This window comes from Syngnathoides biaculeatus, chromosome 8, assembly GCF_019802595.1.
Source record: "Syngnathoides biaculeatus isolate LvHL_M chromosome 8, ASM1980259v1, whole genome shotgun sequence".
Classification (NCBI taxonomy): Eukaryota; Metazoa; Chordata; class Actinopteri; order Syngnathiformes; family Syngnathidae; genus Syngnathoides; species Syngnathoides biaculeatus.
In genome coordinates this window covers 31,271,807-31,298,051 of record NC_084647.1, presented here as the reverse complement: position 1 = coordinate 31,298,051, position 26,245 = coordinate 31,271,807, and the positions used below count along the sequence as shown (strand labels likewise).

Sequence of the window (26,245 nt, the reverse complement as noted above, 5' to 3'; positions counted from 1 at the left end):
TCTAAGTAATCGTTCAAAAGGCCGGAAAGGATCACCAACAGCTTGACAGCTACAGAGCTTTCTCCCTCACCTCAACGACACGGAAGGTTATGGAGAGGCTGGTGATGAATCACCTCCGTTACATTGCTGAGACAACGAACCTATTAAGCCCGAACCAAGCGGAAGATCACCCACTTCACCTGTCACAGATGGTCAGCGACGACGTCCAACAACAACCAATGCAACGAATGGCTTTGGCACTGATTGATTACTCTCTGGCCTATGACAAGGTGTGGCAGGACGCACTCCTTTTCAAGATGCACCAAACAGCAGTACCGATGAAAATAGTCCGGTGGATACAATCTTAGCTTTCTAACAGACTCACCTGGGTGACGTTTGACAGCAAAAGGAGCAAGATACTCACATTGAAGTAGGGCGTCCCCCAGGGGTTGGTTCTCTCGCCACTTCTGTTCCTCTTTTACATCAGCGACCTAACCTGAACAACCCGCAGGTTAGCCTGTTCACGGATGACGTCGGGGTTTGGAGCCAGAGCTCTGACCTCCACCAGGCTGAACACTCACTGCAAAGTCGCTGAACTACATTGAGACATGGATTCGACGGTGGAAAATGTAACTCTTGGTCCAAAAATTGGAATGCTCCTTCTTCAGCACCAACACACACGAGGCCAGCTGGTGCCCATCTCTTCAGCTAAGCGGCCAACCGTTGAAGTAGAATCCCCACCCTTTGTTACTGGGCGTGATGTACAGTGAAGAAAACAAGTATTTGAAAACCCTGCTATATTGCAAGTGCTCCAACTTAGAAATCATGCAGGGGTCTGAATTTTTCATTGTAGGTGCATGTCCACTGTGAGAGAGATAATCTAAAAACAAAACTCCAGAAATCAAAATTTATGAATTTTTTTAAAGATTTCTTTGTGTTGATACAGCTGCAAAAAAGTATTTGAACACCTGTCTATCTGCTAGAATTCTGATCCTCAAAGACCTGTTAGTCTGCCTTTGAAAGTCCACCACAACTCCATGTGTTATCCTGAATCAGATGCACCAATGTCAGGTTGTTAGCTGACACCTGTCCACCCCATACAATCAGTACGACTCAAACAAAAAGGTCCACTGTTGGAGCAATCATTAGAAAATGAATGAAGCTAAACATGACGGTCAATCTCAATTGGAGTGGAGCCCCATGCAAGATATCACCTCATGGGGTCTCAATGATGCTGAGAAAGGTGAGGAATTAGCCCAGGACTACACGACGAGACAGGTCAATGACCTGAAAAGTGCTGGGACCACCATTTCATCCCAAGAACACCATCCCTATTGTGAAGCATGGGGGTGTTCATCATGCTTTGGGTGTTTTTTTTTTTTTCTGCACATGGGACAGGACGACTGCACTGTATTAAGGAGAGGATGACCGCGGCCATGTATTGTGAGATTTTGGGGAGCAACCGCTTTCCCTCAGTCAGAGCATTGAAGATGGGTCATTCATGACTGGGTCATTGAACTTGACAATGACCCGAAGCACACAGCCAGGAAAACCAAGGAGGGGCTCCGTAAGAATCATACAAAGGTTCTGGTGTGGCCTAGCCAGTCTCCAGACCTAAACCCAATAGAAATTCTTTGGAGGGAGCTGAAACTCCGTGTTTCTCAGCGACAGCCCAGAAACCTGTCTGATTTAGAGATCTGTGAGGAGGAGTGGGCCAAAATCCCTCCTGCACTGTGTGCAAACCTGATGAACAACTACAGGAAACGTTTGACCTCTGTAATTGCAAACGAAGGCTGCTTTACCAAATATTAACATTGGTTTTCTCAGGTGTTTAAATACTTATTTGCAGCTGTATCACATAAATTGTTAAAAAAAACCACGCAGCAACCGTCGGCGAGAAGGTACGACGCCAGGCGGGAGCCCTGAGATGCCTAGCGACAATCAAGTGTGGCTATGACAAGCAGACTCTATGCTCAACTTACATCACCACGGGTCGGGCACAAGTCGAATTCGCGGCAGCAGCTTGGTTCCCATGGGTCTCATCAACCACGATGGAGAAGCTAGAAACGTGTCAGTCCTTTGTGGGTCGAGGCATCACGGGCCAAGTCAAACCATTCCGCCGATGGCTATCCTGCCGGAGGCGCACGTACCGACAATCACCATGAGAGCGACACAGCTGAGCTCCATTGTGATTGAAAAGTCAAAACGGCTTGCCCCCTCAAAGGCAGGATTTGAAATTGCGCAGAAAGAAGTGACACAACGAAGGCTGGTGAGACATGGAAATCCATCTTTGGAGCATCCAATCCCCCCCAGCAGCAGCTCTTCTCCCTCCCTGGTTGGAGACAGGTGGACACGTCTTCGAGACTTCCGTCAGGAAGTCAGGAGATGTGGAAGCTGACAAGAAGTAGTTAGTTCAACGACTGGAGGAAGGATGGAACACCTTCGACATGTTCCTCTACACAGACAGATCAGCAGTGAGCGGTACCACAACAGGCGGTGGTGGAATCGTTGCCACCACTGGCCATCTCAGTGGCCCCCAAGTCCACCGCACCTTTGCCATTCCAACAGGCCGATGGTGTTCCTCCTTCCAGGCGGAGATCAACGCTATGGTCAAGATTTCGCAAATCATCCAGGCCGACGACACCATCCTGAAAGCCCGAGTGGTCGGTGACAGCCTTTCCTGCCTCCTTCACATCCAGACAATGTACCCGTTGAATACCCTCAAGAACAAATATAAACGAAATATCCGAGCGTGGGTGCCAGGTGACCTTCACTTGGTGCCCTAGTCATTGTAGTATCGTCGGCAATGAGCTAGCAGATGCCAAGGTGAAAGCTGGATCGTTCGCGAAACCCAAACCAAAGTCGACCACCATTAGGACACGGCAGAAGCAATGATCCGTAGGGCGACAAGGGACGTCCCATGAATAAACGCAGCAAATCTACGGCGACCAAGCCAGCCGGCTCGACCACCAAGCAGAAATTATTCATGGACGGAAAGACCAAGTGACACTGAGTCTGCTCCGGTGTAGTCATCACCCCGCCCTGAAGTACTGGTTGGCCAAGATCGACAGGGCGGTGCTCACACTCTGCAGAAAATGCGACCTGGGGGATGAGACTGCGGACCATGTCATCTACAATTGCCCCCGTATCCATAGACCGCCAGCGGAAGAGCCTCCTCCAGATACGATTGTAAGAGACCTGGCGATGACGTTTGCCAACAGGGTGAAATGAACGACCACACCTGACCTACCAGATGTCTCCCAGCCAACAACCGCTAACTAAACTACCCGCTATTTCTCTCGTTGCTCAACAACAACAACAAGCAACAGCACTCCAACTTAAGGAATTGCCTGTACGTGGCATTGGAGACACCGAAGAATTCCTGGCAACATCGAGAGAACGCGGGTTCATTCCCACGACTACCAATTGAACTGCCCGCTATTTTTCTCAACAACAACAGCAGCAGCAGCAGCAGGAATGCATTGGCTGGGGATTTTAACCACGCCAACCCTAAGACTGTGTTTCCCCAACTTCATCGACATGTTAAATTTCCCACAAGTGGAGACAACATCCTGTACAATGTTTACACAACTCACAAAGGAGCCTGCAGAGCCCTCCCCCATCTGGGAGCCTCAGACCACACTACTGTCATGGTAATGCGTGCATACAGACCACTGGTTAAGGTGACAAAGCCATTTAGGAAGAAGATCCGGTGTGGCCGGTGGGATCATCAGATGCAGTCAAGTATTTTGCCACCACAGACTGGAGCACGTTCAAACAGGCAGCTATCCACAACAACATCATCACAGATCTCCAGGAGTACACAGTGTTTATCATTGTTTAGATGTGGAAGTGCGTGGATGACATTGCGGTCTCCATCAGGGCCTATCAGAAGGCTACAGGCTACTGAAGACCTGCAGCCTTTAGGGCTGGGGATGAGGTGAACCTCAGGACAGTGAGGGCCTACCTGTCACCAGGCATAAGAGAAGCTAAGAGGCACTACTCCAGGATTGCTGACTACTTAAGCGACAGCAGAAACACTAGTAACCTGTGACGTTGTATCCAGACAATCACAGACTAAAAACCCTCCCCACAGACCTTTGCCAACCCCTCTTTACTGCTGGATGAGCTCAATGTCTTCTTTATTCGCTTTGAGGCAGACAACACGACCCCAGCAAAGAGGTTCCTGTGCCTCCTAACGACCAGGTGCTGCTGCTCATTTCGGACAGGGTGCGGAGAGCACTCAGAAGGCCAAATGCAAGGAAGACCTCCGGACCAGAGGACAATACTGGCCACATCCTGAAAGACTGTGGAGATGAGCTAACAAATGTCCCCAAAGGAATCTTCAACACCTTACTGAGCCAAACCGTCATTCCGACCTGCCTCAAAGCCACCACCGTCATCCCAGTCCCAAAGAAGCCATCTCCCACCTGCTTTGCACTCACTCCCATCAATAAGTCCTTTGAGTAGATAGTCATAGAGCACATGAAATCCACTTTGTGTGATATGTTAAAAAAAAATCTGATACTTTTTCACAGCACTGTGTAGGAATTGGAGTTCTTGTTAAATTAGCCACATTGAACATATTGGTTGTTTATAGTAAAAGGCAGAATGTGCATATTTTAAACAGACCAGTTTATATATATTTTTTTATGTTTAATTTTTTCGTTCATTAGAGCACTGTAGGTCTGTGAGGAATGCTATTTTTGGTATTCTGTATGTCATGTATTTATAACACATTTGACAATAAAGTTACTTGAACTTAAACTTGAACCTTGTTCGCTTGGAAAGGAGGGCAGATGAGAGCGCCGGCAACAGGGGACCCTCGGGAGAGGCCAAGGGGCCCGAGAGTTGTGGAGGCCCAATGTCAAGAAGTCATCTAACCTGGGGGGCCCAGCCTCAGAAGCAGCGCCATAAAGCTAGTGACTGCCTGACTATGACTGCCAGGTGCCTGTCTTGCAGTCATTGGCCTTGCCCTATGTATCATTAGCGAGGGACAAAGGCGGGCGTCTGCTGGCACTGCCCCAGCACCCACGCAACATGGGCGAGTCCACCATCATTTCTCTACTGGAGGTCCATTCACCATGCAAATCATTCTACAGTGAGAAAGACAAGTACATAATCAGTAAAAAAAATAAAGCCAATGACATTCAACAATAAAACAACAACCTTGACAGCAAAAAATGCAGAAGTCAGTTTACTTTTACACGTATGAAATTATCAGAGAATTTCTGCTGCTCTGAAGAGCAAAATCATTGACTTGGTATCCATTGCCATATAGCATAAAATAGGTGTCTGGGGTATTTTTCAGAGACCACAAGGCTGTGGGCAGGCGTCCTTTTGACAAAATGGCAACCTTGCTGGCATATCTGGGGCCACCTGAACACAAGCCTGTGGCTGATACTCACTGGTCCAGCCTCAACCTGACTAGTTCCAAATTTGAAGAATTCATGACAAGGTAAGATTCAACTTCTTTCATCTGAACTTGTGCGCTACGTACACAATGCCTGCAAATTCTTTTTACCTCCAGATACTTTCTTGCGGCTACAAAAAAAGCTGTTGTTCCATTATACAGTACTGCATAGTGTTTATTTCCTGTGCACAAGATAGCTCAATTGGTTTCCCATTTTGCTACTTTTCTATGATTTTGATAGAGGAAATTTATTCACTGTATTATTGCATCAAGTGACTACGCAATTCAACTTTTCTCACCCATCTGCTAATCATTTTAAAAATTTGTTGTCTTAAAATATTAACTTACAATTTATGAATTTGTTATCCAGTTATCCAAAGCAAGCATAAATTTAACTGCATCTGTTTTGCACTTTTTTAGTGCTCTATCAAATTGGTTTATGAAATGTGAAAGCTCTCACTTTAAAAAAGGACAGTTTCAAGAATATTTTAACACTTTGTTGCTTTTTGTCTTGCAGACACCAGGTACATGAAAAAGAGGAATTTAAAGCATTAAAAACTCTCAACATCTTCTACCAAGCTGGGACTTCAAAGACTGGCAACCCAGTGTTCTACTATGTGGCTCGCAGGTAAGACTCGAGTATCCATTTCTTTGGAATCTAAAGAAGTGTTGTCTGTCTTTTTTTTTTTCCATCTTCATGCTGGGAGCACACTGGAAGGCGCTAGTTTGCATGTACGCCATCTATGCTGCGAATATATTTGGTTGTAGTTAATTTAATCCTTGGTCCACACATAACGCGTGTCGTTATTATAAGGCACCTAAGTCCATTTTGGAGAAAACTTAAAGGGAATGCAAGAACTGCAATGCACATTTTTGCTAATTTTATACAGTTTTTATGATGAATATGAATCTTAAATCCGTTATGAAGGAAACATTTTTATTTTTTGATTATCTGCAACAAATGATCACACATTGCTGTATCCCCCGGAAAAGGATAGAAATGTGGCGGAGAAAGACGATCAGGGGCGTGACTTAGGATGTTGTGACAACAACGTGGATCCCTTAGGAATACACTGTAAGAACGCCAATGAATTTTCTGATAATTCGAGCGATGAACATTATTCTGAAGGGTCCCACGAAGACTGTGAAGAATACGAGCTTTATGAAGACGTAAAAGGTTGTCAATCTGAGCCAGTTAGACAGCACACATGTTCGAATTCAGACAAAGTAGCTGGCGATGAAGATGCCCACACAGCAGTCAGACCCATCATGGAGGAAATGCCTCGTATTGGAAATATCGACTGGTAAGCGTTTGTGAAGTTCTTGCTTGGTTTACTTAGTCATAAACTGATAAATAGTAAAGGTTTCGATATCCTGAATGTATATACAAAGTTTTCGGTCTTGTTTTGAAATTATGCAAACGCTTTGAACGAAGTGATTTGGTACGCGCCTACTTTGCGTGTAAAATGCTTATTATTGCACCAAAACACACAGAAGCCAATAATATAGTCTAAGTTGGTATATTTTCATAAAGTATTAATAAAATATAATAATAATAATAATAATAATAAAACATTTTTACGGATTGGTTTTAGCTTACAATCACAGGAATTCTCGAAACGAATGGGTTTTTCTTCAGTGTGAATACAAAAGACTCTCAGCCAATCCCAGAATTTGTGACGTCAAAGGTCCGCCCACGAAATTAGTCGTTTTGCAGGGAAGAGAAACTAAGTCAAAGATTGCGGACTTTAACTCATAAACACATTTTTGGGTAAAAACATCAAACAGGAAACAGGACAACATTTTATGGAACAGTTGAACATATGTTTTCATCTATATAAGATAATTTGTCTTAGAAATTAGATATTCCATACAATAAGATTTTTAAGTGCAGCTTATGGTTGTAAAAATACAGTACATGTCATACATGGGCTTTTTAAAATTGCATCAATGATTCACAGATTTTTAGGGTTCGCAGGAGGAAGTAAGGTAAGCCCTGCAAATAATTAGTGAACACTGTACACCACAAATTGAGTAGTTTTAAAATTCTAAGTTGGTAAATATTGTTTGCTCAAATATTTTAAAAAGGGCATTGGGAACAAAAAATGCTTGCGATGTAGAACTCAAATGCAATTTGCCATTTTGGTGTTTTCTAAAGAAAAAGTCGTTTATTTGCTGAAAGTCTGTGTTGCTCAGCAAGCTGCTGTAGGGGAGAACTGCAAGGAGGAATGAGTCAGAGTATGTGTGGGAAAACTTTGTGAAGACTTACAGGGAGCAACTTAAAGAAGTTACAGGTTTGTGAGAGCCAGGAATCTTGCTTGTTTGTAGGTGACAAATTACTTTTTTTCCACCATAATTTGCTGAGCCTCAAGGTGGGGCTCGAAGGCGAGCGCTTGATGGGCCTGCCCCCATGAGTCTTGACTGGGCACAGCTAGAAAGAGTAATGTTGGTCCCCCTTCCCATGGGCTCACCACCTGTGGGAGAATCCATAGGGGTCAGGCACAGTGTGAGCTGGGTGGTGGCCGAAGGCATGGACCTTGGCAATCTGATCCGCGGCTACAAAAGCTGGCTCTAGGGTCGTGGAATGTCACATCTCTGGCAGGGAAAGATCCTGAGCTGGTATATGAGGTTGAGACGTTCTGACGAGATATAATTGGACATGCCTCTGGACTCTGGAACCAGTCGTCCTAAGAAGGACTCTGTTCCACTCTGGAGTTGCCCACGTTGAGAGGTGCCAAGCAGGTGTGGGTGGACTTACTGCCCCCGGCTTGGCGCCTGTACATTGGGGTTCACCCTAGTGGAAGAAAAGGTAGCCTCCCTCTGGCTTCTGATGTGGGGGGCTGTTGTTTGTGCCTATGCACCATACAGAAGTTCAGAGTACTCACCCTTTTTTGAAGTCCTTAGAGTGGGTTCAAGGGAGTGCTCCTGTTGGAAACCCCATCGTTCTTCTGGGGGATTTCAATGGTCAATTGAGCAATGATATTTAGACCTTGAAGGGTGTGATTGGGAGGAATGACCCTTCCCCTGATCAGAACCCGAGCGGTGTTCTGTTTTTGGATTTCCGTGCCCATTATTGACAAACATAACGAACACCATGTTCAAGCATATGGATCTTCACTTGTGCACTTGGCACCATTCCACAATTCCACAATATGGCGTCTTGGGAGGTGGAAGCAGTGCACCATCAATGCTGTGTATAGTGGGGATGGGGTGCTGCTGACCTCGACTAGGGACACTGTGATTCGGTTAAGTGTCTTTTTTTTAAAGACAACCACTTCCGCCCTCGCCTCATTTCTGCGCTTTACTCTGGCGCGTCTTTTTCTTGCATCAGCAATCCAAGGTAGCCCTCGTGAAATGAACCAGAACAGTTCACTGGAGAGTTTCTTTAGAAAGGTTAAACAAGACAATGATGAGACAACAGAGGGGTCACAGACTGCCTGCAAAAACAAAGCTGCATTTAAAAGAAAATACCAAGATCTGTGTAATTGGTTAATCCCAACAGGAGATTCACAAGCCTCACATCCACTCTGTGTATTATGCGGTGACAGCCTTACCAATGAGGCCATGAAAACATCAAAAGTGCGCTGCCACATGGAGACAAACCACCGATCATTGAAAGACAAGTCCTTACAATATTTTGAAAGATGAAAACGGGAACCTGAAGGACAGAAAGAAAGGCCACCATTTGCACAAATATGTCTGAGCTAAAAGCATCATTCCTGGTGGCAGATCGAATTGCTAAAGCTAAGAAGCCCTCTACTATTGGGGAACAACTGATTTCATCAACAACGAAGGGCATTTGCAGCAAACATTTTTGGAGTGGCTGCAGTAAAAAAAGGTTGAAAACATCCCGCTTTCGGTGACCACAATATGAATAAATGATATAGCAAGGGACATTGAAGCACAGTTATTTGAGAGGATAAAGCATAAAAAAGGTTGCGGACCACTTGTTGTAGGGTTTTCCTGGTTGACACGCCTCTGCAACATCACATGGACATCTGGGACAGGGCCTTTGATTTAGCAGCCTGGCAGATCCCCAACTTTATGGGGTTCACCCTCCTCAGCATTCCCGGTAAGGTCTATTCAGGGGTGCTTGAGAAGAGGGTCCATCAGGAAGTCCAATTTCAGATTCAGAAGGATTAGTGTCGTTTTAGTCCCGGACCAACTCTACACCCTCTATAGAGTCTTCGAAGGTGCATGGAAGTTCACCCAACCAGTCTACATTACATGTTGGACCGTGTCCCTCGGGGAGTCCTATGGGGGGGTACTTCAGGAGTACGCAGTACAGAACCCCCTGATACGTGCTGTTCAGTCCCTGTCCAACATTGGTCCTCATTGTTGACTGGTGTGATTGTGTAGGTGTGATAGTGGGTGCGACTGTTGTCTGTGTGTCTATTTTCCCTGCGATGAGCTGGCAACCAGTTCACCGTCTAACCCGCCTCCTGCCCGATGATAGCTGCGTTGGCTCCAGCACTCCTGCAATCCTTATGGGGTTAAACAAACGGATGGGTGTGTGTGTGTGTGTGTGTGTGTGTGTGTGTGCGTGTGCGTGTGTATATTTATGTGTGTATATTGTCCTTGCTTTGATCAGCCTGATGCTGATTATGCGAAAGATACTGTGGTGGTTCACTCCTCGAGTTTTTGGACTGTGTAATGGTCACAACTGCACACAGAAATCCCCAATTTAAACCTTGCAGACTCTTAAATTAGCATGTTTTTATATAATTACTGTTATGACAATTATATACAAAACCTCATATTCAGGTCAAATCTCGTTGAAAATTCACTAAATATGAATGAAAAGCTTAGATTACGTACAGTACATGCAGTCTTTTAAATGCAATTGATAAACATGGCCACCATGTTTAAGATGTTTTGAAAAATATGCAATCACTCATCCACTCACTCAGTTTTAATACATTGGAAGATGAAGGAAGCATTTTTTCAACAAAAGATGCGAAATAAGGCAAATACTAAAAAAAGGGCTATAATTTTCCCCTTGACATTTTCTTCAGGTGTTGTCGCCTGACATTTTTTGGAGCCTTTCATTGGTAGAAATGTAATTATTGTCCACTTCCTATTCATCTTCGACTGTTAGTTTTTCAAGTTTATCAAATGTTGCTTTAGGTACAATTGTGTAATAAGTATTTTGACGAGGATCATCCTATTCTGACAACTCACATCTGAGAATCTTCTTTCAACTGTATAACACCAAGTTGGTATGCTCCCTTGTTCTCAGTCTCTGATGTAAATGTTCTGCGTATTACATCAACTACATATTGGTTTTAACCTTTATGCATGCTTCCATTATTGTCTAAAGTACTGATATACACAGTTACAGTTTTTGTTGCGTTTTACTGTTTGTAGTGTTTAGTTTCATTGAAGAGGGCACCTTGGCAGAATTAGCTACAATCATGTTTGTACGAGTGCTGTCCAATGCACTTTTATCAAACTCTTGTTCAGATGCACTCCCTCCATGTGTCCTTCCAAACGTAGAAGCTGGTGTTTTGCTTCTGACTCCTCCTGTCTTTCTGGAAGAAATGAGGACCTTTTGGAAATTCTCAGACATGAAGCTGGCAGGAGAAATATGGTTAGATGACCTAATTTGTACTTCCCGCTGTAATTTCGATGGATGACAAATGGTGAAGGACCAGCCCAGTCATTCGTTATCTGCTGCTTCTGAAGTTTGTTACTTCACAAGGATGACCAATATTCCAGTGACCACCAATACCAGGGCCACACCTATTAGTCTTGTCTCCACTTGGCTGGGAATTGATACATTGTTGTCTTTTTGCGTTGGAGGTTTTTTATTTTATTGGGCTTGGCGCAGACAATGATTATTGGTTTGTTTGAGAGAGTGAACTGTGTTACATACCCATCTGTGTTTGTTGGTTTGTTGTCAAGAAATGTGGTCGTGATGACAAGGAGGATTGCGTCTGTAGACAAATGGGTAATTTCAGTAGTAGAGGGGAGGAGTTTGTTCTTTGTTGTGGCCTTGGGTGGATTTTGTTAGCACTGGAGATGGTGCTTTTGATAACTTTTGTGATATTTGTCATTCATCAAGATGATTTAGTTTCCAGGAAGGTTATGGTTGTTACTTCAGCCACCTTCATTCCTTCTATCATATTTTGAGATATTTTTTTAATGTAACTCTTGGTAAGTGCACAAGTGACATTTCATTTAACCTCACTAGTTGTTGTTTCAACTAAACTGTCACCATGGCTAATTCTTGCTGCACCACATCTTGAATGGAAATGCAAAAACCAGGCTTTTGAAATACAGGATCATATTTTCCATCGGTCCTGTTGATTCTTGTTGTATCTTTCTAACTAATTATGAAACAATTTGATTTCAAATGCTGTATCATTGCATGAATAGAATGCATCCCTATGGGGGCACAAGCCAGTGCAATCTGTAGGCCGGTCCCAAGCCTGAATAAATCCAGATGGATGCGTCAGGAAGGGCATCCCGCGTAAAACTGTACCAAACAAATATGAGTGTTCATCTAAAGCAGGGGTGCCCAGACTTTTTTACTCCAAGACCTACTTCACAAGCAATCAGCCTACCCACTACAAAATGCAAAACATATTTATTTTAAAGTATATTGAGGATTCTTTGTGTAAATATATGTTTGTGTACCTTGCATAACTGCATGAGCAAATATTGCACAACACAACACAGTGAACCACAAACATTTTTGTAACTATCTGAGTTCACGTTGATGATCATTAAACACCATACAAATGAAAATGCACATCTGGGCTGTCACTCACGTCAGTGGATTCGTCCAACTGCAGTGAGAAACACTCACAATCTCCGATGTCCTTCCACACATCAGCCATGGCTTCACAGCACCATGTAACTGTACTTCTTTACATTTGCAGAGATTTTATTGAAGATAATATTTCTGCCTTATTTTTAAAAGATCAGAACGAGTCAGCTATGCCTCTTTTATGTGTAGTGTGCCAAACCCGGAAACGATTGTGGTTGCTTTCACTGTTGAACTATATTGTGTGAAAAATGACTGCTGTGGAGCCAGTTGGGATTTTAGTTCATTCACTTTTGTCATTCTCAGCTTGCTTTTCGGCGGAATGTCTGTGTCGTATTTTCCACAAACAGTCCAAAAATGCCATTCCACATTTCACTACACTGGCAGATGAGGTAAACACACTCCGAAAATGACATAGTGAAAAAAAAAGTCTGCCTCACGTTCCGTATGAAAGTGATACGTTTTTGTCTTTACTCCAGCCTCCATACTCATGTTTGATAAGATTTCTTAAGCTAGGGCTTAAAATAGGGGGAAAGTCATTGACACTGTGTTTTCCTGCACTGTCGTTTGCATATGCGCGGTGAGCTAAAGTTAAAAAAAAAAAATACAGCTGATTTTTTTTTTTTTTTTTTTTTTTTTTTTTTTCTCTCGGCACGTCATGGTGATTGACTGAAACTGCCTCGCGATCGACGCATTGAGCACCCCTGATCTAAAGAATACCATACTGGATCAGTGGTGGCCCGGGTTAACAACACCCACCCCCGCACCGTCAACCTCTCGGGCGTCAGTCGAAATTCAGCTACTGTGGATCAAAGACAAAGAACAGGATGAAAGCGGATTTGTCGGCAGAAGAAGAGGAATCCACAGAGCCTACAACTGAGTGTAGGGACTTTGAATGTTGGGACTATGAGAGGAAAAGCTCAGGAGTTAGTTTACATTATGATTAGGGTAAAGGTTGATATATTGTGTATCCAAAAGAACAGGTGGAAATGTAGTAAGGCTAGACGATTAGGGGCAGTGTTTAATTCTATTAAGTTTAGGGGCAGGTTTTAATTCTATTACCATGGAGTCGATGGGAAGCGAAATGGAGTAGGGTTTATTTTAAAGGAAGAGCTGGCAAAGAATGTCTTGGAGGTGAAAGCGTATAAGATTGAGTGATGAGGCTGAAATTTGAAATTGAGGGTGTTATGCATAATGTGATTAACGGATATGCTCCACAGGTAGGATGTGACCTAGAGTTGAAAGAGAAATTCTGGAAGGAACTAGATGAAGTAGTTCTGAGTATCCCAGACAGAGAGAGAGTTGTGATTGGTGCAGATTGTAACAGACGTTGGTGAAGGAAACGGGGGCGATGAAGAAGTGATGGGTAAGTACGGCATCGAGGAAAGGTACTTGGATGACAGATGGTGGTAGACTTTGCAAAATGGATGGAAATAGCAGTAGTGAACATTTTTTTCCAGAAAAGGCAGGAACATAGAATGACCTACAAGAGCAGAGGTTGAAGCAAACAGGTGGATTATATTTTTTACAGAAGATGTAATCCAGTCACTTACATTTGAAAAATGTACCGGTGTGGTCAGTCATGCCCGCAGATAAAGTTGCGGGTGTGATTAGGGATGGAATCTCAAGAGCTTAAAATAACTTCGTTGCTATACGCGAGTATGTAGTTGTTACCTAATACCATAATCATAATTTAATGACATTGAGAAAGATTTTTAAAGAGGTCACGAGACATGGAATTTCAAAATTAATTATACTTATCTATCATAATTTATGGTGGATTCTATTGTCAATCCATTGATGAAAGTTAGCAGTAGATAATCTACATCTTCCTAAAGCATGTACAGGGGAAATGTTTTCAACTTCAAGATAACTCGTACCACGGGGGAAAACGCCCGTTTGCATTTAGATATATCGACAGACTAGTCTAATGTTAGAACTTAGATCAAGTCAAACTAACATTACGTGTATTGTGTCCCAGAAATGTTTTCAGTGTAACTGAATTTCCTTTGACATGGCTCATAATATTGATGACTTTCAACGTAAATGCGCTCGCATTACGTGAAACAGCTCGGAACATGTGATTTTGGCATCACTTCGTAACTTGCATTTCCTGTTTCCGGGTGAACACTGGTTGTTTAGGATCAGGCTTCTTTTGTTACCAACGTTTATTAAATAAACACGTAAATTAACGTGAAGATTCGCGAGAGCAGACTTCGATTGTTTGGACATGTTCAGAGGACAGAGTGAGTATATTGGTGGAAGGGTGCTGAGAATCGAGCTGCCAGGCAAAAGAGCGAGAGGAAGACCAAAGAGAAGGTTGATGGATGTGGTGAGGGAAGACATGAGGGCAGTTGGGGTGAGAGAGGAAGATGCAGCAGATAGGCTAAGATGGAAAAAGATGACACGCTGTGGCGACCCCTAACGGGACAAGCCTAAAGGAAAAGAAGAAGAGAATGTCTATGTATTTCTACTCTTAACAAATTTTACGCGCGGGATTTTTCGTGCTCGACTGTGCAGATTTGCGAGTGTGATGGCGCACGGACGCCAGCGTAATGGCGCGCGGGCTCGATAGTGCCTGTCAAATCACAGTGACCAATAATCTGAAGGTTATTGACTAAGGTAGTGCAGAGATGAGAATTTTCTGGGGATTCGCGGAATTCCGAGTTTTCTTAACTGAAAATGTCTTTTTTGTGAAACATGTAAATCTGTTGAGAAAATTTGGGTTTACGGCTTGACGCGGGACTAGGCTGTGATCAAGACCGGCCGCCAACATCTATCAGCGACGCTCGACGTGAAATTAGTCACAGCTGTGATAGCAGAAAACGGCATTGCTATCTGTTTGCATTAAATTTGTTTGCATTAACTCTGATGTTAACATTTCATAGAGAAGCATTCTGTTTACTACGGCACAGTTATACCTTAGATATACATACGCATATGTTATCGAGTAGTCTGCACGTTTGCCCGTATGGCGAAAGTCTTTGAGCAAAGAGATGAAGATCATGCCAGGGAAATTGCTAAAAACCACGGGGTAAAAAACTATTTCAGATTTCAGAAATAGTGTAGCCATGAAGGTAGGAACGACAACTGTATCGTGTGTAACCGAGAACATACAAAAAGTGGATGTTCCCGGCAAAGTGCTGTGCACTCTGTGTTCCAATGTGATCAATTATGGAAGCCGAGGAGCAAAAAATATCCAGGAGCATATCAAAACTAGGAAACACAAAGGTAAGTTAGACGTAAATTTTTCAAATATTATTTAATTGACAACTGTTAATACAATTAGGCCTATCTGTATCACCGGCCTTGTAGATCACGCATTTTAGCGCTCACATTTATATTTCATGATCTCTATCTATCTATCCATTTAGAGTTTGCATGTTCTCCTTGTGCCATTTTCTCCAGGTTTCCTCCCACATTCCCAAAGCATGCATGGTCGATATGTTTGAAGACTCTAAATTGCTTTTTGATGTGAATGTATGAATGGTTGTTTTTGTGCACCCTGCAATTTCATGGTGACAAGTTCAGGGTGTACCCTGTCTATACTTAAATTGATCTCCTGTGGAATGTTGCAAAAGTTTTTTTTTTCAGCATTCCCCAACTTTCCCAGTTTTTTGTTGCCTCTGTTTAAGCATTTTTGGAACACTGTGGGGTGTGGGTTGAGGGGGATGTTTGTTTGAAAATGAAAAGTATTTTCTTTATACTGCAGTCAATGGAATATAGGTTGAAAAGGATTTCAAAATCATTGCATTGTTTTTATTTACTTTTTAAAAAATTCATTTGATTTTGGTTTTGTACAACGGCTCTGGTAGTGTAACAGACTCCCAGTACTGTCCATAACGTAGTTATTGGTTGCTTTTATACATTCCATCACTTTTTAAATTGACTGAACTCAAATTTAATCAGCATTAATACTCTCATGAAAGATTTGAAAGATTTAACAAAATTGAACAAATAGTTGATAAATCATGCCTAGTCCTAGTTGATCTGACATTTTATATCTGAATTATCAGAATCAGAAAGCTCAAATATCTGGAAGATGATGGGAAAATATTAAGGTTTGTAATTTCTTTCCAGTGATTGTTGGATTTCTCAAAATCAATCATCAAAAACTTCCTTGGCTACATCCAGCATGAACGTTTTAGCAAACTCGCCATCTGTGAATGGTTATCCGTCCCTCACTATTGCTAAAGATCCAGCAAAGCTAGCGGAATTATTGTCACCTTGCCAGGTCCATAAACAGAGTTGCTGCTGGCTAGCTTGCACCTTGCTCAGTAGCTCTTGGCACGCTTCCTTTCTGCTGTCTCTCGCAGGGTAATCTAATGCAAAGGTAGCATCGTGCGTGTCGAAGTGCCGCTTTACGTTCGACCGTTTCATCGGAGCAATTTTGTCATTGCTAATTAGACACACCACAGAACCTGCTCTGTCCACAAAGGCGAATATTTTGGTCCATTCATCCCAAAATGTACAATGCTTGTACAATGCTTTTTTCTTTTCATCATCTTCTTTGTCGAAAAGTTAACATTGAGCTAATGACCCAGCAGACTGATTCAAAAGTAGGCGTTTACCTGTTTAACCAGCATCGGGCAACGTCGGCCAGTATCATCCGATTAAAATACTGGACAAATGCTCCTGCAGCGAACTGCAGCCCTCAACTGGACATGAGCTTTTTATCTAAAAGCCAGATGCAATCATCAAAAGACCCACACACAATTGTCTAAAGAGCCACACCATGCTCACAAGCCATAGGTTCCCCACCCCTGCTCTACTGTTTCAGGTCAGTCAGAATCACCAAAATTTTATATTGTTAAATGGCACGATTTTTTTTCAAAGAATTTTATTATTTTCTTTGAGGTTTGTTTACATACATTTTCTTAGTATCGAGTAGCATTTCCTTTGAACTGCATGATTTGGGTCAAACATTTTGCGTAACCTTCAACAAGCTTTTCACGGTACTCAGCTGGAATCCTTCCCCATTCCTCCTGACGGAACTTGTGTAACTAATGCAGGTTTGGAATTTGTCTTGCTCGCACACACCTTTTTACATCTGCCCACATATTTTCGATGGGATTCAAATAAGGGTTTTACCCTCAAACCACTTTTTAATCATTTTGGCAGTATGCTTACGGTTATTGTCCATTTGGAAGACCCATTTCTGCCCAAGATTTCACTTCCTGGCCGATGTCTTGAGATGTTGCCTTAAAATCTTCATATAATGTTCTTTGTTCGTGATGCCGTCTATTTTATGAAGAGTGCCACGTCCTCCTGGACCAAAACAACCCCACAACGTGATGCTGCCACCTTTTTGGATCACAGTTGTTGTGTTGTTCTCGGGTCTCCAAGCTTCCCCCTTTTCCCTCCAGATGTAACGATGTGTCGTTTCAGTTTGGATAATGACATTTTCTTACCAGCTTCATCTGACATCTTCACAAGCTCCTTAGCTTTTGTTCTGGGGGTTGATTCGCACATTGCGTTCAAAAACTCATTCATCTCTGGAAAACAGTCTGTCTCCTCCCTGAGCGGTGTGATGGGTGGACATTCCCATGTTTCTACTTGTATGTAATTGGTTGAACAGATGAATGTGGTACATTGAAACTTATAGAAATTGCACCTAAGGATGATCCAGACTTGTGGAGCTCCACAATTCTTTTACTGATTGCCTGGCCCATTTATTTTCCCATGATTTCAAACAAGAAACCAGCGTGTTTGAGGTGTGGCCTTAAATACATTCCCAGTTGTGTCAATTATCTCACGTTGTCAGTTAACCTATCAAAAGCTTCCAAAGCCATGATGACATCATTTGGGCTTCCCCATGTTCTTTCAAGACATAATACTTTGTCTAAATAATCTTTTGACCTTGAAGAAAATATAAAGTGATCTAAGGAATTCTCTGTCATTATTGTGGCGTTTTAACGAAATTAAATGTTGGCGATCCTGACTAACATGAAACAGAAGTTTAGTCTGATTTGACTTGACAGTGACACAAAAAAAATTAAGTGTGTTTTTGCAGTGTATTTAAACTCATGTTGTCAACTGTATAGAGGTGGGTAGAACAGTGGAGGACTTGTTAGCACATCTGCCTCATATTTCTCCACAAATGAGTGTATGTCCATGTCCATTTTCCAAGCCACTTATGCTCATAAGTGTCATGGGAGTGCTGAAGCCTATCCTGGATAAGGCGGACTACACCCTGAACTCGTCTCCAGGCATTGAGTCTAAGTATTGAAAGTAAAATTCCAGACTACGGGCGGAATATTTTCCAGGAGTGTTGACAACACGGGTTAACCATAGAAAGTAGTACAATGACAAGATGGCAGTGGCTTGATGAAGAAATGTATCTTCAATCTCGACTTACGCTTTGTTTTTCATTCATTCATTCATTCATTCTTTCATTTTCTGAACCCCTTATTCCCACCCTGTGTTGCCGGTGTGCTGGCCTATCAGAGCTATCTTCCTTGAACTGGTTGCCAGCTGATAGCGCATGTGAATGTATTGCAACCTCGGAGTTAGAACATAATTCATTCTTGTGAAGTATTCAAAGTCAATTTGTTCAACCTCAAACATTTTTTCCATAGGAATCCGATCACAACCTCCAAGAAGTAAATTCCCATTTTAAGGGGACAAGCTGAAAAAAAAGTTGTATTTTTGTAAAAACATGTACACCCTGTATTTAAACAATTAAAAAAATGCATGAATATAAAGCAACTTTAATGTGGATAATTTCCCTTTTTGGTTGTCAGTGTTGGGGGGGCAATTTAAGCTACTTACAAAGGCAAAATTCCAATTGTTCCTCATGGCCTTGGAAACACCATCATATGGTAGCTTACATACACGCTAAAATGCATGCTAATATACATCCTAACGAAATAACCAGTGTATTTAGGTGTACTTCATTGTCACAGAATACTTACAGATTTTGGAACTCAATGTGCACATAAGGCGCACCGCATTAATAGATGCCCTGTTTCTTTAGGAGAGAATTAAGACTTCTAAGTGCACCTTATGGTCATGAAAATACGGTATATTATGGGGTTGGGGGGCAAAATCCGATATGTGGGGCTGCAAAAGGTGAACTCTGAATGGGCAATGGCGCACTGTGTGTTTGTGTGTATTAACCAATAAATGAAAAGCAATTGAAAAACAAATTGCCAATAGGTGAATCCCTGATGATGCAGAGGTCCACTGCACTCTTCTCACCAATGTTCGTGCACACTACTGATGTGGTCTTTGCACACAGTCATTCTGCATTGCACACAAAAAAGTAAAATACAACCTGAATTGAAAGTATGACATACAGCTATTCTGTTTGTGCCTTTTTGCAATGGGATTGAATGAGTGAGGGGTGACTGGATGCTACATCCGTCCAATTCACATACATATTTGCTCAGCACGTCAATGTTGTTGACCATGACAATGTCCTTATGCACTGCCGACCACCAGTGTTTAGTTAGCAAAGGAACATTGAGCACAGACAAACCAGACATGCTGCTTATTTAAACCCGCAATTATAATTGCTCTATTAAAAAAATAAATTTAAGATGCAATGTCCGTCAGGAGTAGGTGCAAATAGAAGAAAATGCGGTGAAACTGCATGAGATACTCTCTTTTTCGAGTGAAAATGGTCTCACCAGAAAAATGTGTTGCAGACCCAAAATAGCAAGAGAATTTTTGGAATTAAATTTTTGGACAGAATTGAAGTTGGACTACATCATTCGTTACATTCGGCACAAGTCATCTGAGACCAGTAAGAATTGTACGCAGATGTAAGATGGGGGATCGGAATCGGTATTTTGTTAGGGGAGATTGAGAGAGAGAGAGAGAGAGAGAGAGAGAGAGAGAGAGAGAGAGAGACAGAGAGAGAGAGACAGAGAGAGAGCTGACACTGGTAAACAAATCAAACCCAGGGAAAGTTAAAATTCTCATCAACAGTCTTCTCCTAGCCATCAACAAGAAGGGTTCTCTACTTTCTTTTTAACAAATTCACAATAGCAGGGCAAAGTTCCCAAGTATACCAAAAAGCTTATATAGCAAAAGTTATGCATTTGGATTAATTCAGTCAAATAGTGCAGGATGAGCTGGCTTGTAATATTAAAATAACGCCTTAGCACATTCTCACAAGGATGAAATTACAGACAATACAGTGCACAAAAAGCTAGTTCTGTATTTTAAATAGAGCCAGCAGAATAATGTTCACCATAAAACAGTTTGGGAGCATCATTCAGCTGTCACCATGTCACTGCAAAAAAAATTGTGCAAACAATAATTCAGTTTTACACCAAGAAAAACAGACATTATTGTGAATTTAAAAAAAAATAATAAAATTGGAATGTAGTTAAAAGAACGTTTGTTGACATTTTCATTGTAAGGTTGCAAAAAGTGTTGTGATTGGAATGTAAATGCTGTAATCTGATTCACAAAGACAAACTTCAATGGATGACACACGTCTGATGTTGCTCGAAGTGGTCAAAGGGACTGCTCAGGGGCTGTGTGCTCAGACATATAAAATTAGAGGGAATATTGGTCCACAGTATTCTCTTCTTTTACTGTCTAACTCAAACAAGCTATGGGCTCCCTGGGGTAACAAATGCTGATATGTCACAGACCTTTCCGTAGCACCTATCCCATCAATGTTTTTTTTTTCCTAGCAAAAAAAAAATATATTTTATTGCTTCCTGCGTGTACCAAAGTAGTTTTGATGGCTTCATTGCCTGGTCGTATGAGGCAGTTTTCCTTTTGATCGTCCTGATTTATTAAAATAACCACATCTTGTTAAAGTTCTGCTTCACTGAATGGACTTCAGGCTGCTGCAGTCTACCCAAGTCACTTGAAACATCAAGCTCAGTCTTTTGAGCTTGAGCTGAGCATCTGTGCATCACTCACCCCAGCATCAAAAGCTTTTCCCCCATGTTCACTTTCTGCACTTGCCTTCCCTGTGCATTACAGCTTTGTTCTCTTCTTGTATTGTGCTGTCTGCTCTCACCTCCTCCTCAATGACACTAGTATCACATGGCCCAACCAGTCCTCCAATCTCAAGTGGGTTAGTACCCCAGTATTCTGTGCTACTCACCAAGTACATATTGGAGTGGGAGGCTTGTGGAGCATAAACTTGGCGCCAAATGTGGCAGACTTGGAATGCCAGCACCACAATGGCAATCAATAGGCAAATAATCAGACCACCTCCTGAACCTACCGCAATCAGACCCATCTCATTGTCAACCAGTCTGCCCGTATGCTGTTGTTGTCCTCCTCGAAATAGTATATTTGATCATTTGTGGTTTGGTTGGACTTCCTAGTTGGAACAGAATCATCTGCCATGATGTGACGTACTAACAGTATGACAAACACCCAGAGACCTCTCGTCCTTTCCATTCTGTTCTGCACATTAGAGAAAGTTGAAGAATGACACAAATAAATTTAATTGCATCTCCTCAAGTTGATTATTTTGAACTATTGCAAATGGATTAATCATGTGGCAAATACTTCCTTAGAGGGTGAGATCTTGGGGGAGTCGCACAATTTCTACTGATGTCCTCTCAAAAGGCAATGAGCCAATTTCCTGGGCCTTTAAATTATGTAGTTATTTTGACACCTTGTTTTTGGAACACAAATCTGCCAATGGAAAAAAGACAATTTTTGGGGGGTATTCCAACTATGTTATTTTCTTCATATTTGTACTATATCAACACTGATCAAAATCATCTACAACAAAAAAATGTTAATGGCTGTTTTTATGTCATTCCTTTAGATTCAAAACTGGACAGATAAATGGAGACCTGCTCATCTACCATGTACTCCTCACCCTGAAGCCTTATTATGCGAAACCTTATGAGATTGTTGTGGACTTAACTCATGTAGGCCCAAGCAACCGCTTCAAGACTGATTTTTTGTCCAAGTGGTTTGTGGTCTTTCCCGGTTTTGCTTATGAAAATGTAGCTGCTGTCTATGTTTACAATTGCAATACTTGGGTGAGAGAGTACACTAAATACCATGAAAGGCTACTGACTGGTTTAAAGGGTAGTAAGCGTCTCCAGTTCATCGACTCTCCAGCTAAGATGGCTGAACAGATTGAACCTGACCAACAGAAATTACCTGCTGCCACGCTAACTCTGGAGGAAGATCTTAAAGTGTTCCATAATGCCCTCAAACTGGCTCACAAAGATACAAAGGTCTCAATAAAGGTGAAGTTTTATCATTGGTAATTTTTACTGCATGAACACTAGCACTATTGTTAACTTCATTACTAACACGAGCAAACTAGATTTTGTCAAACATATTTTGTTCCCTTTCAGGTCGGCTCAACAGCGGTGCAGGTGACCTCAGCTGAACGAACACGTGTCCTTGGGCAGCCCGTCTTCCTCAACGATGTCTACTATGCTTCAGAAATTGAGGAGATATGTCTGGTAGATGAGAGCCAGTTCACACTCACCATGGCCAACCAGGGCACACCACTTACTTTCATGCATCAGGAATGTGATGCAATTGTTCAGTCTATTATCCATATACGAACACGATGGGAGCTGTCACAGCCCGACTCAATCCCTCAGCACACCAAGATCCGACCCAAAGATGTTCCCGGCACACTGTTAAATATTGCTCTGCTCAACCTGGGCAGTTCTGACCCGAGTCTCAGGTTAGTTGTACAGACTAATTCTAATTCTATTCAGCAGCTTTAAAATATCAACTCTATCTTTCCAAACTTGAAAACCAGAAATTGAATAAATTAATATAATTTTTTTTACATTACATATATTATATCATGTATAATTTTCAAAATTCGTACGATATAATTACTGCTTTTGTGTACATGAACAGTGTAAGCCATGTTCTCCCATATTTAAAAAAAAAAAAAAAAAAAAAAAAAAAAAAACCACTACAGCTGCACCCATTTTTAGATGGACGACCAAACATGCCCTGAGTCTTAAGCACATTATTCCGACTAAATTACTTTTATTGTCTTCATTTCAAAATTATTTTTTAAGAAAATGCTGTACTTCAAAGTGTAATTATAGGCAGAGTAGTGGTCCACATTCCCTGACTGGCCAACTACACTTCTGCTGTGTAAGACATTTCCAAATTTAAATCATGCTTGATGTATGTCGGATATTTAAATAGAATGTTTTGTTGCCAGGCTTAGCTGTCAGTTAATCTCCTTCTTTGGTGTGTCTGCATACATTTTCAGTTTACATGGGGTGAGTGTAAGAAGTCTACATGGGAGAATGCACACAGATGAAATGTGCGCGAGCACAGACTCATAAAAAAAGACTTGGACACAAATGGGAGAATATAGTATTCCCTTGACCAACAGCTTAACAAATAATGTAGCGATTGTCTCATTAGTCTCATTTTAACACAATTTTAAGTTTAATTTGCACAGTACAGGGTTGACCGAGAACATTCAAGGGTATCCAAACTTGTCTACATTGAAGAAAATAAGTATTTGAATACCCTGCTATATTGCAAGTTCTCCCACTTAGAAATCATGGAGGGGTCTGAAATTGTCATCGTAAGTGCATGTCCACTGTGAGAGAGATAATGTAAAAAGAAAAATCCAGAAGTCACAATGTATGATTTTTTTTTTTTTTTTTTAAGATTTTTTGTGTGATACAGCTGCAGATTAGTATTTGAACGCCTGAGAAAACCAATGTTAATATTTGTTAAAGTAACATTTGTTTGCAATTACAGAGGTCAAACGTCTCCTGTTGTTGTTCATCAGGTTTGCACACACTGGAGGAGCGATTTTGGCCCACTCCTCCACACAGATCTTCTCTAGATTAGACAGGTTTCTGGGCTGTCACAGAGAAACACAGTTTCAGCTCCCTCCAAAGATTTTCTATTGGGTTTAGGTCTGGAGACTGGCTACGCCATGCCAGAACCTTGATATGTTTCTTACGCCGCCACTCCTTGGTTTTCCCCGGCTGTACGCTTCGGGTCATCATCATGTTGAAAGACCCAGCCATGACCTATCTTCAAAGTTTTGACTTAGGGAAAGGGGTTGTTCCCCAAAATTTCACAATACATGGCTGTGGTCATCCTCTCCTTAATACAATGCAGTTGTCATGTCCCATGTGCAGAAAAACACCCCCAAGCATGATGCTACCACCCCCATGCTTCACAATCGGGATGGTGTTCTTGGGTGGAACTCAACATTCATCTTCCTCCAGACACGGTTAGTGGAATTAAAAGTTACATTTTCGTCTCATCTGACCACAAATCCTTCTCCCATGACTCCTCTTTAACATCCAAATGGTCATTGGCCAACTTAAGCCGGGCCTTGACGTGCAGATTTAAGCGGGGGAACCTTCCGTGCCATGCATGATTTCAAACCATGACGTCTTAGTGTATTAGCAACAGTCACCTTGGAAATTGTGGTCCCAGCTCTTTTCATGTTATTGACCAAGTCCTGTCCTGATTCCTCACCTTTCTAAGGATTATTGAGACCCCACGAGGTGATATCTTGCATGGGCCTCCACTCAGACTGAGATTGACCGTCATGTTTAGCTTCTTCCATTTTCTAATGATTGCTCCAACAGTGGACCTTTTTTCACCTAGCTGCTTGGCAATTTCTCTGTGTCCCTTTCCAGCCGTGTGGAGTTGTACAATTTTGTCTTTGGTGTCTTTGGACAGCTCTTTGGTCTTGGCCATGTTACAAGTTTAAGTCTTACTGATTTTATAGAGTGGACACATGTCTCTATGCAGCTATTCCAAACGACCCCACGCAGGTACATCTGATTCAAGATAATACCTGGAGTGGAGGTGGACTCTTAAAGGCAGACTAACAGGTCTTCGAGGGTCAGAATTCTAGCTGATAGACAGGTGTTCAAATACTTATTTGCAGCTGTATCGCAAATAAATCGTTAAAAAAATCATACATTGTGATTTCTGGATTTTTCTTTTTAGATTATCTCTCTCACAGGGGACATGCACCTACGATGAAAATTTCAGACCACTTCATGATTTCTAAGTGGGAGAACTTGCAATGTAGCAGGATGTTCAAATACTTGTTTTCTTCACTGTATATAGTTTATTTATCCAGTGTATGGGGCTGAAAATCGAAAGTGTTGCTTTAATAATTTATTTTAGCTTGCACTTAAATGTCATGTCGTCAAGAAGCCCATTAACGTAATTTGTTTTTTCAATCGTTTTGAAATTTTACAACCAATTTCACGTCCATTTTTTTTCTCAGATCTGCAGCTTACAATCTGTTGTGTGCTTTGACTTGCACTTTCAACCTAAAGATAGAAGGCCAGTTGTTGGAGACATCAGGCCTCTGCATTCCAGCTAACAACACTCTTTTCATCGTGTCTATCAGTAAGACACTAGCTGCTAATGAACCCCATCTGACACTAGAGTTTCTGGAGGAGTGCATCTCTGGCTTCAGCAAATCCAGTAAGAAGCCGCTCCACATGAGAGATGGAGAGAGAGAGAGAGAGAGAGAGAGAGAGAGAGGAGAGAGAGAGAGAGAGAGGAGAGAGAGAGAGAGAGAGAGAGAGAGAGAGAGATGGAATGTGACTGAACTGCATCGATACAGTATGTTGATAGTATATAATGGAGAATGGATGAAGGTTTGCAGTTTTGCAGTGGCTTAGAAGTGTAGAGTAGGTAGACAAAATTACCTCTACCAAGGATAGGGTTAGTCTTAGGTGTCACCTTGGCGTCCTAGGTGAGTTTGTCCTCGGTGGGTCGATTATCAAGCTCTGCACCAACATAATTTCCTTTATTACTGTAACCCCCTGCCCATTTAGCAACTCTCAAATTGCAGGATATGGGTTGAGTAGTTGTTTTTTAGTTTATCTGGTTACACAGTCTGAGTATCCCATAACATTACCATTCATAAAAGAGCAGCACAAATGTTTTTTTTTTTTTTTTCTGCAGGTATAGAGCTGAAGCATCTTTGTCTTGAGTACATGACACCCTGGCTGCAAAACCTTGTTCGCTTTTGTAAGCACAATGATGATGCCAAGCGGCAGCGTGTCACTGCGATTTTAGACAAGCTCATAACCATGACCATCAATGAAAAGCAAATGTATCCGTCTATTCAAGCTAAGATCTGGGGTAGCTTGGGTCAGGTAACTACCACACCC

At 42.0% G+C, this 26,245-nt stretch overlaps 1 protein-coding gene across 4 annotated transcripts in view; it reads left to right on the top strand.

Moving 5' to 3' along the window:
• nf1a (neurofibromin 1a) overlaps positions 1 to 26,245 on the top strand; it is a 261,091-nt gene that overhangs the window by 174,832 nt on the left and 60,014 nt on the right. For all 4 annotated transcript variants that reach the window (XM_061826400.1, XM_061826398.1, XM_061826399.1 and 1 more), the window contains 6 exons: positions 5,291 to 5,437; positions 5,910 to 6,020; positions 21,910 to 22,342; positions 22,454 to 22,794; positions 25,348 to 25,550; positions 26,037 to 26,230. In XM_061826400.1, coding sequence (XP_061682384.1) covers positions 5,291 to 5,437; positions 5,910 to 6,020; positions 21,910 to 22,342; positions 22,454 to 22,794; positions 25,348 to 25,550; positions 26,037 to 26,230 — 1,429 coding nt within the window. The remainder of the gene's footprint in view (positions 1 to 5,290; positions 5,438 to 5,909; positions 6,021 to 21,909; positions 22,343 to 22,453; positions 22,795 to 25,347; positions 25,551 to 26,036; positions 26,231 to 26,245) is intronic.